A 21,875-nucleotide genomic window follows, 5' to 3' on the forward strand; every position below is an offset into this window, starting at 1 on the left:
TCTTGAACAAAGCAGACATAATTTTTTAACTACTAGGGAAAGCCATAAAACCTAAGGTAGTTGGATCCTTCACAAACTCCAAATTTAAGAGAAATCATGTAATATTCCCATAACAACTAAAAAAATAAATAAATGTAAACGAGGAGAGAGAATAAAGTTATTTTTTAAAATTTGAATCTAATTCTAGTTTATTGGGAGTTAACTGGCAGAAACTCTCTAAAAACATGGAAACTTAAAATGTAATTTTGGACTATAACAAGAACTTTTCATCAAAGTTAAATCTCAACTGTTTTCACAATTATTTAGGATCTATAAGGTTAGATCAAGACTTTAAAAAAAAAAAAAAAAAAAAACTCACTGCCATGGAGTAGGATTCAACTCACAGCAACTCCTCCTTGGGTTTCCAAGGCAGTATCACTATAGAAGTAGACTGCCCAACCTTCCTTCCAAGGAGTGGCGGGTGGGTTTGAACCGCCAGCCTTCTAGTTAATAATCAAATGCCTTAGGCACTACGCCACTTTGGGAGCTCTTATTGTACAATTTATGATTTTATTATGAAATATCATTAATTCAAATAAATTAGCAATGTTTGGCATATAGAGTATTTTAACAACCAAAATTAATTACTTTGTGGCAATAACCTTTAAGAAAGTAAAAAATCTTTAAAAATTCAAAAGCTGTAAAAAGTGAAGCTGGATGCATTTTAATTCTAGAAAGAAACCCAATGGGGTTTAAGTTATATAATCTACATTTTTACTCATGAAACAGTATATATTTCTTTCTTTAAGGGGCTATTTTGGAGGCAGTCAACATAGAAATAATCTGGGTTTATAATTTAATGAATCAATACTATTAGCCAACAACACAGGTAACCTGCAGTATATAAGATAAATAAAATCAAAACAGAAACCATCTAAAACTTTAAAATATAAGAAATGAAGGCTTTCTCCATTTGTAAATTAATAGCTTTTGGGAGAACGGGAAGAACTAAGAAGAAATCAGAATATCCTAAAACCTACAAGGAAGGGGAAATACTACTAGATAATAGTTTTAAAAACTCACAAGTTATAATATTGTTACACAAATTTACAATTTTAACTGATTTGCAGTGTGTTTATACATGCAATATAAATTACAAATATGTATAACAACATTGTAACATCCAAAAGAACACAAAGATGTAGAAAACCTTTATGATAAATATAATTATTGCATTTAATGTCATTTTCTTGAACAAAACCCAAAATCATCACATTCCTTAATGTTGTATCAAACAAACACCATTATAAGTTAGAGAAAATGTATGCAGACACCAGTTTCTGTAACAAAAATAAGAAATTAAAGCCCTAGAGGTTGTCTGATTTACATCAGGTAATCATGGAAATAAAAGACATATTTAAAATTATTTTATTTTATCATTATGCACAATGAAGGAAAGCGTAACAGACAGCAAGATTGATTTATTTTCCACCATAAAATTATTTACACCATTTAGCTAGAAATACTAGCTTGAAGAGGTACTGGTATGTTCCATTTATAGTAATCCCTCTACAGCCACCAACTGTCTGCTTTTTGGAACTTGTGAAGAAAATATTATTTCATACGTCTTTTTTGTTTTTTAAGTCTCAAACACTAAGCGTTCAAGGTACTTTGGGAGAATCCTGGTGTCCTGGATGACCTGATGAATGCATTAAAATCAAGCAGTGTGTTTGTATTCTGAAAATACTCTTAAATCCACAAAGTGTTGCTTGGGTTGTGGAGTGCGGGTTTCTCCTAGTGGCACTATGACACTGGAAGAACAAGTAACACTGGTTATGAAAGTTTCACACCAATTTTGTTTTGTTCTTTCTTCATTAGCCGCTGTGCTTCCTTTTCCATTTTTTTTCTTTGTTGTTCTGCTGCTCTCTTTTCTCTGTCTGCTATTTTCTGCTGCCTGAAATTAAAACAACAATAACAAAAAAAAAACCTTCATATTTTTACTTATAGAAAATATTAAACCAGTGAAATAACAAATTTTAGAAAACAATAAAAATGCCTTTTTACTATCAAAAATCAAAAATACCTTGGTTCTTCCCATTGCTCTCAAAATTTCAAACTTTCAAAAATAGTATCTCTTTTAATCCTTGTAACATGACTTGCAAAAGCAGCAGCATTATCTCTGTCTGACAAGTAAGTAAAATGAGGAACAAAAACTAAGTGACCTTCCAAAGTCACAGGGTCAAGAATAAGGACAAGAACCTATGGCTCCTGACCCTTCTTCAGATTATTTCCACAGGAAGGGCTTCCATTGGACCGTACCTTCTTCTTTTATACCACTCAGGAAAGCTCAATATTGAAGATTAAGTCCACTGTCGTTATAATAGTTAAAAATAGCTAAAGGAAGTTAATACAGCTGTGCAGAACACACTGCAAAAAGAAAATGAAAACTTAACACCATCTGTCAACTAGCAGCTAGAAATCTATTTATTTAAGGATTAACACTCAACCAGCTCTAGTCATGAAGGAGCAAAAGGGTAGAGACTTACTAATCATACATTATAAAATACATACCTTCTCCTTGTTGTTGTTGTTGTTGTTGTTATGTGCCGTCGAGTCAGCCCTGACTCACAGCGACCCCTCCTTGGGTTTCCGAGGCACGGAAGTAGGATTGCCCAACCTTCCTTCCAAGGAGTGGCTGGTGGGTTTGAACCGCCAGCCTTCTGGTTAGCAGTCAAGTGCCTTAGCCACTATGCTACCAGAGCTTAGGCCCATCATAACTCCATTGGTCCAAAACCACTAAGCTATGTATCTTTATTGATTAATTTGTGGGGAGTAGGAAGGGGTGATAAAATGGGAGAAGGGAATGGGAACAGAAGCTGGTGCTAGATCGGAAGGGTTGGGGTGGAGAAAATAAGTATACCAGATTGTGGAAGAAAACTGTTAAATCACAGCTGGATACCAGATATGCAACATTAGGTTAGATGCAGAAAACTCCAGTATGGGTTACCTGTATATGAGACAGCTCAAAGCTGACTATACTGAGGAAAACGTATATACAGTTCTCAATCACACATATAAATGGGAGACTAAACAGTTATAAGGAGCTCTGGTAGCACAGTGCCTGAGGCATTTGACTGCTAACCCAAAGGTTGGTAGTTCAAACCCACTAGCCACTCTGCGGAAGGAAGGCTGGGCAATCAAGTTCCATAAAGATTTACCACTTCAGAAACCCACAGGGGTTCGCTAGGAGTTGGAATCCACTCCATGGCAGCGAGTTTGGTTTTTTTTTTGGTTTTAAACAGAGTTATAGATGACCAAAATTCAAGGAAAAAACAGATTTATTTTAGGCAACATTCTGACGTTCACTATCAATTAATTAAGTTTCTAAAGAATAGCTAAAGAAACTACTACTCACTAACTCTTTTAATTTTCAAGAAACTGAAAATTTGTACTAAAGTCAAAATCCTAGGGACAAAAAGGGAGCTATTTCCTGGCACAGAGATAATTTAGAGATGATTGCAAATGAAATATATTTTACCTGTCAGATTCATGTCTGGGATTACTAAGGTAGCAAACTCTTCTTCCTTAATGACTCTGATCACAGTACTAATGCCCAAGGGCAGTGAAAAACAGGCTCAGAGTTAGAGGATATAGAACATGGACAGATTTTTAAACTTCTCAGTGTTCTTCTGGGGCAGCAATAACACAGAAGCCTCCACTGTCCTTTGGCACTACCTAAGCAACTTGTAGCATGAAGCATGTGTACTACTGACTAATAGGCTACCTTTTCCCAATCTGTCATTATAATGCAAAACAGTAAATTAAAAAAAATAAAATGGTTTGGTTAGGGAGAAAAAGGATGAGATGGAAAAGGGAATGCTTTTGTACAGTGAATGCTAAGACACTTATGGAGTCATGACATAAACTCTGTAGTACTGTCATTAAGATTACCAAATGCAAAGTGACGACTAGCTCCTTCCTTTACCTGTGTAGTTAATGACACTAGTAATCATTAGAATCCCCAAAACATTCTAAAATATTCAGACCTCTGTATCTATGATTTATACATATATATATATAAAGAATAAAAAATTAGATGACTTATCTTTTTTTAATGATCCATGCAACATAAATGTTGCATCTTAAAATCTTTTTTTATAACCCTTCCTCTTAAAAAAGAAAAGGCATGCTGAAAACAGGAGAGTCTACAACAACAAATATAACCAAAAACAAAACAGAAAAAAAGTCACACTAAGAAAAAATTATTCCCAGTTATTTAACTGCACCCTCTACTGACTATTCAAGGTAACTATACTTAACTGACAAACTGGAAAGGAAAATACAAGAAAAATGAAATCAGTTGTTTTGTTAAAGATAGTCAGAGAAACCAAAAAAACAAGCACACTGCCATCAGAGACAATTCTAACTCACAGCGACCCAATAGAGCAGAAGAGAATTGCCCCACAGAGTTTCCAAAGCTGTCTATCTTTACAGAAGCACCTCTTTCTCCCACAGAGAGGCTGGTGGATTTGAATCACTGACCTTTTGATTAGCAGCCAAGTGCTTTAGCCACTGTACCACCAGGGCCTATCACTATTGTGAAAATCTTTTAAAAAATACTAAGTAAGTGATGACAGCTCTCTTAAGGTAAATTTTCTCTTTCCTCTTTAACCTAATATGGCAGTAGCAAGAATTAAATTTATTGATCACAAAACACAAGGATGGACCTAATCACCAATGAAAATAAACTTTCAAACCTTCAGAGCATTTTCTTTTCTGTAGAATGGGTAGTTTTTGACTTATATTATTGATTTCATAGAATTTTCATGTACAGTAACTGAGATATATGTACAAACAACTATAAAGTGAAAATACATAGGTATAACTATGTGTGAGGAGATTATTTCATTCAAATGTGTGCTAGACCACAGGCAGCAAAAACAAAGTTGCAATTTCTGACCTAGAGGAATATATAGTTGTGCCTCACATTTTAGAGGACAGGTAAGAGAGATGTGCGTTTTAAAAGGAATGAGGTATAAAGCATATATTGTAAAAGGTCTCATTTGCTAGGAATAAAATTACTGTTCTTTTATTCATAAATTCTTGGTTTCTGGGAATGAGGTTTTAATTGTATAAGAAAAGTGCATGTAGTCTGAAATACAACAAAGTGTCCCATATTATCTTAAGGTTCAAATGAAGCAAAGCTTCACACTGGCAGAGCAGGTGCTCTTAATTTTAAACACTACAGGGAATAAATCTAGTTTTGCTCAGTTGCAATGTAAATATCTGTGAAATACCTCAAAACTTCTTCAGCTTGCCAGGCCGCATCTTCTTCTTCTTCCCATGCATTGGTATTCTCCTGCCAGGTATCTAAGTCACCTAATTCAGGCTACAACAAAAAACAAAACAAAATAATGATAGTAAAGAGCCATCTTTTCTCCAAAGAGCAGACAAGAAGGGTATGCTTTAAACTGTAACTCAGAATCTGTCACTGGCTGTATACCCTGTGGCTTCTCAATTTCCTTACTGTGTCCTATACAAAGTCCAAATGATTTGGGCCCTGATTTCACCTGGGACTAGAGAGTGTCCCAAGATGCAGGACTGTCAGTGCTAACACTAGAATACAACAGTCCTGGGAAAGTGTAGCTTTCCTCCTATGTTATGTTTCAAGGAGTATTCCTTTTAAATTTTCTTGTTTTGCTTTAGTATGGACAGACAAGAACAGAACACCTCTTCTGTTTCTCTCTTTTTAGTAAAGAGGGGGAGGAGAGCGTGAAGGGACCAAATGACTGATCCAGAGTCAATTAGAGATGTCTGACTGATCTGTGCTGAGGGATGAGCTGGAAGTAACCAGAGTTTCGAAACCAGCAAAGTCATCTTCACTTACACAGAGGTAACTTACAGGAGTGATGTTCAGTGGTACCTACTATTTGGGTCCTAGGCAAAAATGACAGATCAGGAAGATGCTATCTTTATTGGAATACTCTTCTTCTATATCCTGCTTCCTTTTTCCTGTCCTACTCATTTGACACCAGTAGGTTTCTACTACTTTCCACTTTTCCCCAGGCCAGATCTAGAAAACTTCACTTTTATCTTCCATGAACCAATAAAAATGCTCATTCTGGGGTGTTCCGTTAGGTATGGAAGTGATTATGGGTGTAAAATAACCAGCACTAGTTGATATCAATAAATAGGTTTATTTGTATTCTCTTTTCATTTTTATACCTAAAAATGAAAATGAAACATTTTTTGAGTTTTCTCCCCTGATCATAAATTTAATACCATCTTCTGCTTAAAAAAATACTCTTAAAAGTAAATATTCCTGCTTATCTATTTAATATAAATATGTAAAAGTAGAAGAGCTACATTGGAGAAAATGGTGATTTTTAAAGCTACTGAAACAAAGTACAAATGACCTTCCTGAAAAGCTGTACTATCTTAAACTCCTGATAGCAGCAAGAATTTTTATTTATTTACACATTTGTCAATACTGGTACCAGTTTTCTGTTTTATCTTTGCTAATTTGGGAAGACTTAAAAAATGGTGTCCTGTTATTTTAATTTGAAATTCTTTGAGAACTGCAAGATCAAACTTTTTTTCATGTTACTAGGTTACATCTATTTCTTATTTGCAAATTTTTTAGTCATAATATTTATCTATTTTTCCAGTGCTTGTCTTTTAGTATCAAAAAGAAGAACTATTAAGACCATTAAAAAACAGTATCTGATCTCTTAGTAGAAACGGCCTTCCAAGTAAAAAAGAAAAAAATTGTAAAGGATGAGACTGATAGATCTGTCTACATAAAAACTAAATACATGTGCCCATCAAAAAGCATCCAAACTATAAAGCCAATTAATAAACTGAAAATCAAGTTTGTAAGAAATGACAGAAAAACTTTAACACAAAAAACCAAACTCACTGCCATCAAGGCAATTTCAACTCATAGCAACCCCTTTTGGGTTTCCGAGGAGGTAAATCTTTATGGAAGTAGACTGCCCAGTCTTCCTTTTGCAGAATCCCAGGCTTACTATGTTGTTGTTGTTGTTTGCCATCGAGTCAGACCCGACTCACAGCGATCCCTCCTTGGGTTTCCGAGGCGGTATTACTACAGAAGTAGATTGTCCAACTTGCCTTCCGAGGAGTGGCTGGTGGGTTTGAACCGCCAGCTTTCTGGTTAGCAGTCAAGTGCCTTACTATAGAGCTACACTAATCAGAAGTGTGGTACTGGCAAGAGAATAGACAAACAGATAAACAGACGAGAACAAAAAACCCAGAAATAGACCCACGCAAATAAAGTCAACTTATCTATGATAAAGGCATAAACACAATCCATTAGGCAAAGGATAGCCTTTCCAACAAACAGTACTGGAACAACTAGATATCCACATGCAGAAGTTTAATTTTACAAATATTAACTCAAAAGTGGATCATAGACGTAAATGTAATAGGAAAATCTATAAAACTTGTAGAAGATAACACAGGGTTTGGGTAACATTGGTTTGGAAACTGGGTTTTAAATACAATACCAAAAGCCTGATCCATGAAAGAACATATTGATAAGCTGGACTTCATTAAGATTAAAATCTTCTGTTCTGTGAATGACATTGTTAAGAGAATGAAAAGACAAGCCATAGACTGGAAAAAAATATGTACAAAACAATATCTAATAAAGGACTTATATCCACAACATAAAAAGAACTCCTAATACTCAACAAAAATAACACAAACAACCCAATTACAAAATGGGCACTACTTTACCAAAGAAGATACACACAAGGGCAAATTATCATATGAAATGATGCTCATCTATCATGAGAGAAATGCAAATTAAAACAATTAGTTAACACTACATTCCTATTAGAATGACTAACATTCAAAACCCTGACACCAAATGCTAGTGAAAATGTAGAGCAACAAGAACTCGCATCCACCCCTGGCAGGAATGCAAAACTGTGCAGCCACTTTGGAAGACAGCCTGGCAGTTTCTTACAAGGCTAAGCTCAGGCTTATTGTATAATCCAGCAATCATGCTCCTAAGTATTTAGCCAAATGAGCTGAAAGGTTCCATCACACGAAAACCTGTACACAAATGTTTACAGCAGTTTATTCCTAATTGCCAAAAACTAGAAACAACCAATATGTCTTTCAATAGGTGAATGGATAGACAAACAGATTTATGCATATAACCAAAATCAAACTCACTCTCGTCAAGTCAGATCCAACTCATTGTGACCCCTTGTTGGGTTTCTCAGGCAGTATCACTATGGAAGTAGATTGCCCCAGCTTCCTTCTAAGGAGTGGCTGGTGGTTTTGAACCGCCAGCCTTCTGGTTAGCAGTCAAGTGCCTTAGGCACTACGCCACCACATAATAGAATATTATTCAGGAGTAAAAAGAAAAGAGATACCACACTAGAAAAAGATATGGCAAAAGTTTAAATACATATTGCTAGATGACAGAGGCCAGTACAAAAAGACTACATACTGTATGATTCCAACTACACCCACTTCTCACTTAAGCAACACGGTTAAGTTCCAAAGACCAGGTTGTTATACAAAAATTGGCATTCGGTGAAAATGGAGGAATACCTTATCAGATCACAAAATGAAGAATGACTGCATTATTACATATTACATATTATATCATTACAATTACATGTAATTATATCATTACATAACTGCCAAATTACATCATTACATATCTGCCAAACCACTAAGAATCATGGCCCAGCTAGTGGTACTCTTACCTCACACCTCAGTGTTCACGATGTCCAGGCATTATTTCATTAATGAATAAGGAAGTCTGCTTTTTTACTATTGTTGTAAATGTGAAATATTGGATAATGAGATAATTGATAATTGAGGAATGAGCAGGTGTATGTCATTTTGAAAAAGGCAAAACTGCAGAGAGAGTGAAAAGATCAGTCGTTGCCAAGGCTTAAGGGTGAAGGGAGTATTTTGGCAGAGCACAGGACATATAGGTAAAGCACGTGGGATTTTTAAAACATCGTGAAACTGCATAGCAGTTATCAACATCTGTAATTACCTATTTATGTGTGTAAGCATTTATTTAATAGTATGTCACTCTAATAGAATGTATCTGCAGCACAGTGAATTGCTCAGTATGGTCCTTCTAGCCACTGTCCTCCACTTTGTGATGTATTCTAAACCTTAGTATCTATGCCTGTGTAGTATTCTAAACCCTAGTATCTATGCCTGTGTAGATGCATCTTGAGTCCTGCCTTCCTGGAGGGCGTGACCCAACTCACCAACCATCTTGCAATATACTGTAAATCCTATTCTCTATGCCTGTTTAGGGTGGAATGTATCCTGAGTTCCACATTGCTGGAGGTATGACTCAAGAAACCACCCTTGGCTTCCTTGAAAGTATATATATGAATGTTCTGGGAGAGTCACTCTCTTGCTCCAGTTCTGTGTTTGGTTTGTCATCATCTCACACTGGACTTGACCTGGGACTTGCTAGCCTGCCAGCCTGTCAGCCTCCACCACAACCACATGAGCCATTTCTCTGGAAGTTTGTGAGTTCTGTGAGACGTTTCAGCCAACTATGGAATCCTAAGACAGGAGGGAGATTACTGAGGGGAGAAAGAGGAGTTGAAGTCAGAGATGATGGAATGGCACAGCAGTTTGGAAAAGTTAGACATTTGGGAGATCTGTAACCTTTGTGTCATAGGGACCAGCCTTGTGCTGATCTTTCTAAAATAAATTATTCAAGCAGCATCCTTCTAAGGCCGGGGCACTGTCATCACTGTATTACTAGTACTTAGCACAGGGCCTACCATTAGCAGAAAAAATGTTAATCAAGGTATTAAAAACATACATGATACCAAATGTGAGTGACCAATATGGCAGCATTGAGGATGAGAAAGACATAGAGAGTTACATGGGCAGTACAGACAACAAATATGAACCCCTTTGCATATACAGTACTGAGTTGTCAGTGAAAGCAAACATGGGTATAGGGACGGATAGATGGGTGAACAAGCTAAACAATTAGGTATGTCTAAATGGAGAGTGTATCCAAGATCATATATAGGGTTGGCAGACAATGGGCCTATAAGTTCATGTGAATGATCAGAATTCCCAGGTGTATAGTAGAGCTGACAAGGGGCAAGGTTATGGTCATTACTTGGTCACAGCCAGCTACCCAGAGGGACCGAGCAGTTGATCCTGCGGGCTTGGGACCATAGTCGCAGGGGACATCAAGCTCAATTGGCATAACATACTATACAAAACATTGTTCCACCTACTACTTTGGCGAGTAGCGACTGGGACCTTAAAAGCTAGGAAGCTGCCATCTAGATGCAACAACGGGTCTCTCCTTGTCAAGAAGAAAGAAGAAAACCAAAATTAAGGGAAACAATCAGTCCTAGCGACTGGTACACCATCCAATCTGCAACCTATACAACTATGAGACCAGAAGAACTAGATGGTGCCCAGCTACCACTGCCATCCACTTGGAAGGGATGTAGGAGATCCTGCATAAAGAAGGAGAACAATGTGGTACAAAACTCAAAATCATTTGGAGGCAAAAAAAAAAAAAAAAGAAGGTGGGGACCAGGTTTGCTGGTCCAATAGAGCCTGGTGTAACCACTGAGACTATGGCCCCTAGCTGCCCTTCAGGTCTGGAATTGAACCCACAACTGGGGTTTCCAGCCAAACAAAGTACAGGCATGTGAGTTAAACATTTACCTCAAGTAGACACATGCCCTGGAGAGAACAATCATGGGAGAAGGAAGGGCTGCTTATGCACAGGGAGATAGCTCAGGGTGCAGAAGAGTATGAAGGGATGGACACTGGGAGGAGGTAACTATGGGGAGGAAGTGGGAGGGGAGCTGCTGCATTGTAAATTTTGGTCAATGACATGAGACAAAGTATATGTGAACTGCTGTATGACAAGTGAATTTACTCTGTAAATCTTCACCCAAATCCTAATTAAAAAAACCATACATGAATGTAAGTCCCAAGGGGGAAAGTGTTCTCAGAAGCACCTATATAGTTTACACAAACAAATAAGATAAAAAAGATAGATGTGGTGGTTTAAAATATGTCCACACACTTTCTCTCAGATCACTTGCTTAGCAGAAGCCGGTTGTTAAGTTGTGAGGAAACTCAAGCAGCTCTATAGAGAGGGCCACAGCAAGGAATTGAGGTTTGAAGCAAACAATCAGCATTCATCTGCCAGCCTTGTGAGTCACCTATGAAGGGAGTCCACTAGTGCTAGTCAAACCTTCAGATGACTACAGAGCCAGTCAATTGCTTGTCTGTAACAAGCAAGCCTACAACAAATTCCAGAGCTATAAACACCCAGTTGTCACCCTTGAATTCCTGATCCACAAAAACTGTGTGTGATAGTGTTTATTGTCATCTTATGCAACTAAATTGAAGATTATTACACAATAGACAACTAATACAATCAATCACTCAAAGCATGCGTAAGCACTAAAAAAAAAAACAAAACAAAACTCACTGCTGTCTAGTTGATTCCACTCAGAGCAACCCTCCTTGGGTTTCCAAGGCAGTATCTCTACAGAAGTAGACTGCCCAATCTTCCATCTGAGGAGGAGCTGGTGGGTTTGAACCGGCAGCCTTCTGGTTAGCAGTCAAATGTCTTAGGCAGTATCAGAGCTCCAGTATCCCATCAGAGACTCAGGTGGGTTCTAAACATTTATGTGTTCAAAAATCTCCAAACCTCTCTCTGATATGCCGTGATAACCACAGTTACCTACTTTGCCCACCCTTATCCTTAAAAAGTTGCATATAAGTCGAACCCATTTTAAGTCAAACCATATTTTAAAGGTAAATAGACTTAGCAGAGAAACAATCCATAACTCACTTAAAAATAACCTGTTATTAAAGATTATCTCCCATTTTAGTGATGTTTTTTTAAAATTCAGATTTTAAAATAACATTTTGTCTCTTATCGTTTATGTGGCTCATTGGGATTCTGGTATTAGATTTGGAATAATATATAATCTCAATAAAAAAAAAACATTGTTTATCTCTATCAAACTACCATGTATACCTATTTCAAGGTCACAGAAATACAAACAGTATGTTCAATTCATTTTGATCCCTCCACCCACTCTTTCTTCAAATAAAAACAAGAAAACAAATCTGTCCCTAAACACCATGAACATACTTACAGACTGATGGATGAAAGGCATATCTTGTGTAGCTGCTAATCTACTAGAGAAACCTGTGCTACCATCAGAGATGCCAAAATTTAGTGGTTCTCTCTTCTTAATAACAATCTGAAAAATTGAGACAATTACAGGGTTATTTTAGACATCCCTATATAAAAATACGTAAGCAACTGATCAGAACATTTTCTATGCTGATAATTTCACTTTTTTTGATCAGTATTTATCTTCACTGCTCCTCTCTTTCTTCAGACCTCCAGCACATAATTAGACACTTCTAGTGACTACATTAAATAAGACCACAGGTCACATCCTGCCAAGAGCATAGCTAGCTCCCTAAGCAAGTAGGAAGTCTATGAATGCCTTGATTCTTTCAGACCCACGATAACAGAATACACTTGTTTGATGTATTCTAGTTAAAAATATTTTCATACAAATTACTTTAAAAAATTACTATTGTAATTAATTAGTTTCTACTGAGACCAGCAATACTTCCACCAAACACCATTTAAAGGCTCCCTGAAATATGCAACTTGATGCTTTTCAGCACTGAGATACATGGATAACTAAAAAATACAATTATGATTACAGAATGTGAATGGTACTAAAACCATGACAATGTACAAGTAAATTCATAGCTAAAATTGTCTGGGAAGTGGACAAGGGGGAAGAACTATTATTAGAAAGTGTATAATAAATAATATCCTCACTTCATAAAATACATATAAAAATATTTTCTATGTTTGTCTGACAAGAAATGGACCTTTTAAGTGTTTATGTGGTTTTGCTTCTTTTTTCAAATGGCAGAATAACTGGCCAGGCAGAATGGAATAGTAACGTAATATGTGAAGGAGTGACAAGAGGGGAAAGGTAATACGAAACGAATCCTCATTATCCACAGTCTGAAGTCAGTGAACAATGACTGATTGGTAAATCAAGAAAGAGCCATGTAAGCGTAGTATAGATAGGTGTGATGTCAAGCACTTAACAGATAAAACTATGCGGGACTACTTCTGGAAAGTAGAGCTGGCTATGAAGAGACAGAGGGTAGAAATCTGTTGCTTTTTATTATAAGCCCTTCTACAGTCTTTGATTTAAAAAATGTACACGTATTATTTTTGATAAAAAAGGAAACTATCCAACCATTGTGCTTTTCCCAGTACTTTCTTGCACCTCTAAGTGTTCATCCATATTCAACTCCAAAGAGATTAAATAAAGAAAGGATGACTAACACAAACTCATAATAGTAAGTTCTCAGAGCCCTGCATCAGTTTTTCAATGGTTACAAACCATGGAAACTACTTGTCAGTTGTAGACTTTATTAAACTGTGAACTCTTTTAACTGTGAGCTCATTCAGCTTAGTTTCCACAGCAGAGAATGGAGTCTATAATCTGACATAAAATATAGGATTTCGATAAATGCTTAGATATAATTTTACAAAACAATTTACTACACCTATGGCTGGCCATTTGAATGTATATGTGTAATTCTTTAACATAACAGGAAAAAGAAAAGTAATAAATACTTTCAAATAAATACTAATTACACTGTCTAATTTTAACTCTAAAAATATGAAGTAGCTAACTGTGCAAAAGCATAAATCTTTAACATACTTTCTGAGTTTTCCTTATATTTGGTGTCATGTCTTTAAAATAGTCAGGTTCCAGTTGTTCCAAAGCATTCTGTTGTGTTGACACATTTCCATTCCCTCCTTCAATCTTTACACTTGTGGGTACATCTTCATCCCAAGAAGTCCACTCTTCAACATCTGTCTAAATTCAATTGATCAGCATTGTCAGCCACAGAACAGTAAGTCAATTAATATCTCATTAATAATTTATTAGCAATATTGGTTTTTTAAAAGAGATTTTCTAACTTTTTTGAACCACAGTAAAATATACATTTTTATATCACATATAAAAATTAGATAAAAAGTTAAAAAAACTTTTACTATGATGCAGACATTGTAACATATTCCATTCCATTTTGTTCTATTCTGTACACTAAAAACAAAACAAAAGCAAATGTTTCACAAACTGAACTGACATTAGAACTACAGTTCACAGAAGATGGACTAGAATTTGCGACCTAATCCTAACTATGGTGACTGCCCGTTAAGACAAACAAACAAAATAATATTCTCCATATAATTTAAATAGGATAAAGAATATCAAAACACAATATTCAAAATGTTCATATTACAAATCCAAAATTATTTGGCATTCAGAGAACACCAAAAATATCTCAACTCACATGGAAAAAGGCAATCAATAGATGTCAATCCCAAGATAACATAAACACTGTAATTATGTGGCAAAGATCTTAAAATAGCTATTATAAAATGTTCCAACAAGCAAGACCAAACACTCTAGAAACCAATGGGAACAAATGAAAATCTCAGCCAAAACATGAAAGATAAAAGGAAAAAACATGGAAATTTTAGAGAAGAAAAATGTAACAACAAGACAAATTTTGACACTGACCACCAAATTAATTTTGTGATGTACAAATGGACTGCAATTCAGTTTGAAAAACAGTGTCCTGAAACACTTATTCGCAATCTAAAAAACTTACCTGCTTAGGAACTGATGAATAATCAACTGTAGTTGGCAAAGTTATTTGGTCACCACTTAATTTCCGCCCTCTGCCAGATCTAAAACCAAAATAAAATAATTTATTTCAGGTACTTTCAAAACAACCATGGGGAAAAACACCATAGACAGTAGGAAGATATTTCTTAATTTTAAATTCTTTTAACAATGAACAGTTGCTCATTAAGATATGATAAAAAAACACGAATCAGAGATCTTACAAATGTTAACATCTTGATCAGGAAAACACTGCTGCTTTTTGCCTTAGGACTCAAGAACTGTAAACAAGCTCAATATAAAAAAAGAGAACAAAATGTACAGAGTAGTTTCAAATTCAGCCCCCTGGGGTACCGTAGGTGCTGGACCTGAAGCTCTGGGACATTTTCATCTGGTGTGCATATTGTGTTTCTGTGTAAGACAGATTAACTATTTAAAAGTTTAAAAATCACTAGATTGAACTAAACTGTGACAAGTAAATTTTAAGGATTAGTAGCAAAAGTCCTATATTAAAAAAGATCTGTATTGTAACACAGTGGTTAGGAGCACTGGCTGTGGAAACTGTGTATATCATAGTTTTCAATTTGACCTCTACTTATCGTTGAGTCTAGTTAGAATTACCTCTTAGTGTCAGTATCCTCATCCATAAAATGTAGACATTAATCTACATTTGTAAGGTTGCTGTGAAAATTTAAGTGACATATTTAAAGCACCTAAGCTAAGATGGTGCAGTGCCTAAGGCATCTGACTGCTAATCAGAAAGCTGGCAGTTCAAGCCCACCAGCTACTCTGCAGAAGGAAGATTTATCAACTTGGGGTTGATTTATCAACTAGGGGTTGCTATAAGTCAGAATAAACTCCATTAAAGTGGTGTTTTGGCACTCAACAAGATACTCAAAAAATGGTAGCTATTATAGTGACTGCCTTACTTTTACGCAAACAACATGTGTGGTATACATTTTTTACAGTCCACACAACCCTCATGCATGATTTTCTTAAGTGTGCTATATCAATGTTTTATGTTGCCAACTTCAATTTCAATTTTTTTTTCCTGTCCATTAAATTTAATGTTACCCAAATAAAACTGATCTCATGGAACCTTTATTTAAGGTAGGTATTTACTTAAACCAAGTACAACCAATGGTGAACTGAATGGGCTTATGATAGAACTAGGATACCATGTTGAAACAAAAAAAAAAAAACCCAAACCCACGGCCATCAAGTCAATTTTGACTCACAGTGACCCCTTCAGGTTTCCAAGGCTGTAAATATTAGAGAAGTAGATTGCCTCATCTACCTTCCATAGAGTGGCTAGTGGGTTTGAACCTCTTATCTTTTGGTTAGCAGCCCAATGCCTTAACCACAGTGCCATCAGAGCTCCATTATGTTGAAATCAGAGAGTATAAATGCATGAAGAGCTAGAAATTGTTGTTGTTGTTGTTGTTTGCTGTTGAGTCGGCCCCAACTCATAGCGACCCCTCCTTGGGTTTCCGAGGCAGTATCACTACGGAAGTAGGACTGCCCAACCTTCCTTCCAAAGCTAGAAATTAGTAAGTAAAAAATTATTCCAGGCCTAAACTATAAGAACAAGATTTTTATATTTTATTGCTTTCATAAATTTTAAATAGAAACAAAATTTTTGATAACCAACATCTTTGAAATCAACAAAAAGTCACCAGAAAAAAACTGTTTTCATCTAAAAATGGGCCATTTTAGTTTTTTGTTATCATTATCATCATTATCCAACTCCAGGAACTCTCAGAGTCCGATCCCCCGTCACATCATCACTCAATTATCTCACAGCTGCCGACAGACTCTCTTCTGTGACTTGTGGTGTGATCATCACTGCCTTTGACCTCTTCAGCTTCACCATAGTATTCTACTGGTACATAATCCCATCCTTTCTGAAACTGTTGCAGATGGTTTCTGGGATTATTTCTGCACAAGCAGAAGCCACCCACTTACAGACTTCTGTAAACATCACTTGCTTCAGTTATCCTGATGGTGTAACCTCATGAACCCCAGACTGCATCCACTCATCCCAGTCTCTTCTCACGGAAGTCCTGAACAGGTGGTTGACTGCTGTATCAAGCAGCTGCAGGGTGGAGGTGTGGGCACCAAGTATGACTGCTATATGGGCACCAGTTAATGTAATTTGGAACATTTTTCTTTGTGAGCAGCCATGGAGTCGAAATTTAGTAAAGACTTTTTCAAAAAGACTCCTTTGTCTGGCCCTACAACATTCATCTACCCAAACTTTCATAGTATCACAGTCAATCCATCCCTTATTATAATGAACTATCACATAGGTGGGCAGTATACAGCAGGACATGGTAAATCAATTACAAATGAACACTGGCTGTAATTTCACCCCCCTGGCAGTGCAACCAAGAACTACAATGAAGCAAGTGCTCTTGTGCCCATTGATTGTAATGGCTACAGTTTTCTTACCTGAATCAGCAACAGTCCTGGTGGCTGAAATGTCAAAAGACATCAGAACCTCATCCATATTAACTACATCCACTGCAGATCTATAGAGCTCAGAGATTTCTTTGGCGAAGTATTCATGGAAGGTGACCATTTTTCGCTCCTAGTCATCTGAAGGTGCTAGCCTACAGCAATTCTCATTGAGATGGAAAGACCTTTCCTTTTCATGAATTCAGAAACCAGATGAAATATGCCTTGAAATCTGGAATTCCTCTTCCATTTGCCAGAAGCTCTGCTTTGATCTGAATTGTGATAGTAGAGACAGCTTGATTTTGTTTGGATGGAGAAAAAATCCACTCTTTCAAGTTGTTCTCTAACTCAGGCCATTTCTCTTTGGGCTCACGATGTGCACGTTTCCTCAGATTCATTTTTTCAGTTTTTTTCTTTCTTCGTTCATGAATGGAGAACACTCAAACCTCAGGCTTTCTCATGGCCACTGTTATTTGTTTCTTCCATCCTTGCAACAACTTTCAGTTTGAAGTTGGCAGTAGGATTTGCATTTAATTCCTGATATGATCCTAAAGGGTTTTAAGATTTAGATTTATAAACTGAAAAAAAGTACACAATATAATTGGTAACTGGCTAGTTCTAGGAGAGATCTCAAAATCTGAATGTGAGGTGTATAAGCAGCAAGGGTCTTTTTATATGCTAACAAGCATATGACTACAGTGAGTCATGATCATTGATCAAGGACACTGGTGCCAGTAAGATGTAATTAGTTCATAAAATAAGCAGAACTAACATAGCTAATAGTTTCACTTAAGAGATCTGGTGAGGGTTTTGCATTCATCTGCTGAGCCAAAAGCAATCATGTATCAGTTTTGCTTTGTTTATTCCTCCAATTAAAAGCCAGAGTTGGAAGACGACTGGGATAATTATGTAAATGCAGACTGAACTGATTCCTATATTAATAGCTTTTGATGCCATTTATGCCAGTGCAGGCCTCACTCCGTTTATGCTTCCGATCAACAGCATGTGATTTATGGACAGGCTTCAGCTGGTTCAACATTCTGTCTCAAAAGTGATGGGAATATGATCATCAATTTAAATTAATAAAAACAAACACAGTTTCCACTGTTTATTTTTTGATTACTAGGATATTACCAAACTCGATCCATGACTTCTTGACTGGGCCTTATACCTTTGTTATACACATAAGATAAAAAGTAGTATTTTCAGACTATTAAATGAGGGTGAATGAGGCCAAAATTCACTTATGGAAATGTCTTAACACATGAGCGGCAGATGCACGGGCATGCTATGCCAAAACTTTTTTACATCATTTTGTCATCTCTGCGCATTCTATCTGTGTGCATGTTTTTATGTGTATACAGTATTTGCAAAAAATATGGTATCCATTTGTTGCACTTCAAATAATCTATAATGAATCCACTTAAGAGTTAATTAGTAAAGTTAGCTATTTTCACTAGAAGATTAGAAATCAAAATTTCTTTAAAGGATAAACAGAAAAGTAATATAATCTACTCTTAAATTTATAACATAAGTCTGGTACTTTAGATATTTTTTCTGACATCTAAGAGAAGCTTATCTTAACAAATGGTTGTTTTTGTTGTTGTTGTTATGTGCCGTCGAGTCGGCCCCGACTCATAGCGACCCCTCCTTGGGTTTCCGAGGCAGTATCACTACGGAAGTAGGATTGCCCAACCTTCCTTCCGAGGAGTGGCTGGTGGGTTTGAACCGCCAGCCGTCTGGTTAGCAGGCAAGTGTCTTAGCCACTATGCTACCAGAGCTCATTTAGGTTCCTTTAAAACTGAATGTATAATCATACTGAATATATTTACACTGACAATAGACATTTATAGTGACAACAAACAAAAACTGCTTTAATATTTTTTTTTAATGAAATGTAATTTTTTACTCTAATAGTAATCTAGGAGCTCTGGTAGCATAGTGCCTAAGGCACTTGACTGCTAACCAGAAGGCTGGCGGTTCAAACCCACCAGCCACTCCTTGGAAGGAAGGTTGGGCCATCTACTTCTGTAGTGATACTGCCTTGGCAACCCAAGGCGGGGTCGCTATGAGTTGGGTCCGACTTGAGGGCACATAACAACAACAACAACAACAAAAGTAATCTATATTAATTGTAACAAATACCAGAAAATAAAGTTATACAAAGAAAAAAAAAACCACCTAAAATTCATCATTATTCTTTAACACAATTGCTTTTTAACTCCCTGCCATCTGGAATACCATTCTTATCCTGTTTATAGTGAATTTCTGGCTATTCTTTCTCAGTCTCTGTTGATTTGTGTACTTAGTTCACTGTTTTTTCTACACTCCAAATCCTGTATTCCTCCTGAGTGACTTCAACAGTCAACCACCTAAACTTTCCCTCTCTTACTTGATCTTGCCACCTCCACTATCATCTGCACTATATCTCATCCACTCATTCTCACTGTTACACTCTAGACCTTTTTCTTTTAAATCCCAGAACACTGTACTTCTAATAATAAATTCAATGCTACTTAATCTTCAAAGTTTTAGCAGCCATCAAATAGCCACCTATCTAGAGATTGTTTCCCAGCTTCCTTTAGAGCTAGGTGGCTATATAACTATGGCTCCAGACAAGAGGTTATAAACAGAATTATTGTGTGCAACTTCTAAAATCACGTCCACTAAAGAGAACTGATTGTGCTCCATTTCCTCTTTCACTCTACTCTAGTATGTCAATAATTTCTTCACAGCACCAATAGGCAAAAAAAAATACCTAAAAGTTCCATTGATTAAGTAGTCAGGTTTAAACAACTTAATAGTTATTTGTGTCCTAACCACTTAGCAGACATTTGAAAAACTAATATACATAAATTGAAAGAAAAGGTAAATCTTTATTTCATTCTTAAATAAACACAATTTCTCATTATTGGAACACGTGGGCCTGTTAGGCATGGCACAAATTCTCAAACCTTGGTATCAGATTAGACACTGCCAGCCTCATTTGTTTCTTTTTTTTTTTTTTTTGGTGACCTTGTAAGACAGAGTAGAACTGCTCTACAGGGTGGTTTTTTTGTTTTGTTTTGTTTTTAATTTTTATTGTGATTTGGGTGAATGTTTACAGAGCACATTCATTTTCCATATAGTAACTCACATACACTGTCTCATTACTTTGACTGCAGTCTCCCACACTGCAACAGCTCTTTCCATTTCCTCCCTATGTGTCCTTCCCTCCCATGCACTCCTGCCCCCTGAGCTGTCTCCCTGTGCACACACGGCCCTTCTATTCTTCCATGACTGATCTCTCCAAGGAGCGTATCTACCTAATGTAAATGTTCAGCTCGTCTGCCTGTCTTCTGTTTGGCTGGAAACCACAGAAGTGGGTTCAATTTCAGACCTGAAGGACGGCTAGAGTCTATAGTCACCAGGCTCTATCAGAATGGCAAACCTGGTCCCGTTTTGTTTTATGAATGGACATTACCAGCCTCACTTCTTGTTCCACATTTATTTTGGCACAGTACTTGTTTTAAATTACAGAAATTGCTGGAACACCTAGCTTTGCAAAGATAGGTCACCAAAAGTATGGGTAAACAAAAGCTTAAGCATTCATGAACATCATCATCATGCAGGAATCCTGCACAATCTACTCTTGTAAGTATGAACTATCTTCAGCTAGTACTTTGTACAGTGACCAAACGATGCTGACTCTCTGTTTTGCTGGAAATTTAAAAATAGCCGGTAGCACGTCTATGAGTCTGCTGCATCTCAGCACACAGTTTAGGAACTACAGCACTAAGGTATGGCAGTATTACAAGATAAAAGGAATATGAGTCTTTGGGTGCCCTACTGAAGCAAAGTAATTCATTAGACTACATGCACACTCAAGAATGCTATTTAAAAGACACAAAACATCTATTTGGTTTGGACTTCTCTGTTAAAGTCTTATTTTAAAAAATACAAAAATAGTATTCAACTAGTAGCATGTAAGGAAACATATATGCCTAATTCCAACTAACCACCTTAAAATTTTCTGATAACAATTATGTACATAAAAGCCCTGTGATGATTATATGTAATTCTACAGTGCTAAGAATGAGAGATGTAAGAATTTCAAACAGTAAAAATAATCAAACCTATACTTTCCAAGTTTGTCTACAGAAAAAAATATGAAAGAATAGTAGGAATTAATGTTAATATGGACTGCAATCAAGATACTTAGCTTAAATATAATATACTCTATCCTGCCCTTTTGTACTTTTAAAGGAATCCAAAACAGGAGGAAATAAACAGATCATTGTGAACATAAAATGTGATTACCTGCATATTAATCTCTTTAGAAATGAGAATACTGTTGCTAGGCAGGTGCAAACTTTAAACAACCGGAATTGTGTGATGGCCATGGTGAGAATCAAAACCTGGGGAGAAAGCCACAAAAGTAAATGTATTAAGTTGCTTTCATAAGCTGTACTCCTGTTCTAAAGGTTGAAGTTGAAAACTTCAATTATGTACTGAGAAAAGCCGAGTGATACATTTTTAACTTCCCTCCAGAAACTACAAATAACATGGTAAATTTAAAATTAAATATAAATCATATTAACAATTTGAGAAACTGGATTTTAAAAGGTTTCAAGAGTTGAAAGGAAAAATAAACTCTTCCAAAATATTATCAAAGTGTGTAATTTTAAAAGATAATTTATTTAAATTACT

At 36.3% G+C, this 21,875-nt stretch overlaps 1 protein-coding gene across 1 annotated transcript; it reads right to left on the reverse strand.

Moving 5' to 3' along the window:
- Nucleotides 1-1,812: 1,812 nt before the first annotated feature.
- EBAG9 (estrogen receptor binding site associated antigen 9) lies at nucleotides 1,813-21,568 on the reverse strand. The gene is made up of 6 exons (XM_007934766.2): nucleotides 21,486-21,568; nucleotides 14,716-14,794; nucleotides 13,755-13,913; nucleotides 12,144-12,251; nucleotides 5,277-5,368; nucleotides 1,813-1,933 (listed from the first exon to the last, which is right to left on the reverse strand). Exons 1-6 carry the CDS (start codon nucleotides 21,566-21,568, stop codon nucleotides 1,813-1,815), a joined length of 642 nt encoding a protein of 213 aa, XP_007932957.1.
- Between the last annotated feature and the right edge of the window lie 307 nt (nucleotides 21,569-21,875).

This window comes from Orycteropus afer, unplaced genomic scaffold, assembly GCF_000298275.1.
Source record: "Orycteropus afer afer isolate SDZICR_OR568_19922 unplaced genomic scaffold, OryAfe1.0 scaffold00021, whole genome shotgun sequence".
Lineage (NCBI taxonomy): Eukaryota > Metazoa > Chordata > Mammalia > Tubulidentata > Orycteropodidae > Orycteropus > Orycteropus afer.

Bases quoted from the DNA above. Each gene is read 5' to 3' on its own strand.
- EBAG9 (XM_007934766.2), bottom strand. From the start codon at position 21,568: ATGGCCATCACACAATTCCGGTTGTTTAAAGTTTGCACCTGCCTAGCA. The intron at 13,914-14,715 runs GTAAGTTTTTTA...AATTGAATTTAG, and splicing joins ATTCATCAGTTCCTAAGCAG to ACAGATGTTGAAGAGTGGAC. The intron at 1,934-5,276 runs GTATTTCACAGA...TTTTAATTTCAG, and splicing joins CAAGCTGAAGAAGTTTTGAG to GCAGCAGAAAATAGCAGACA.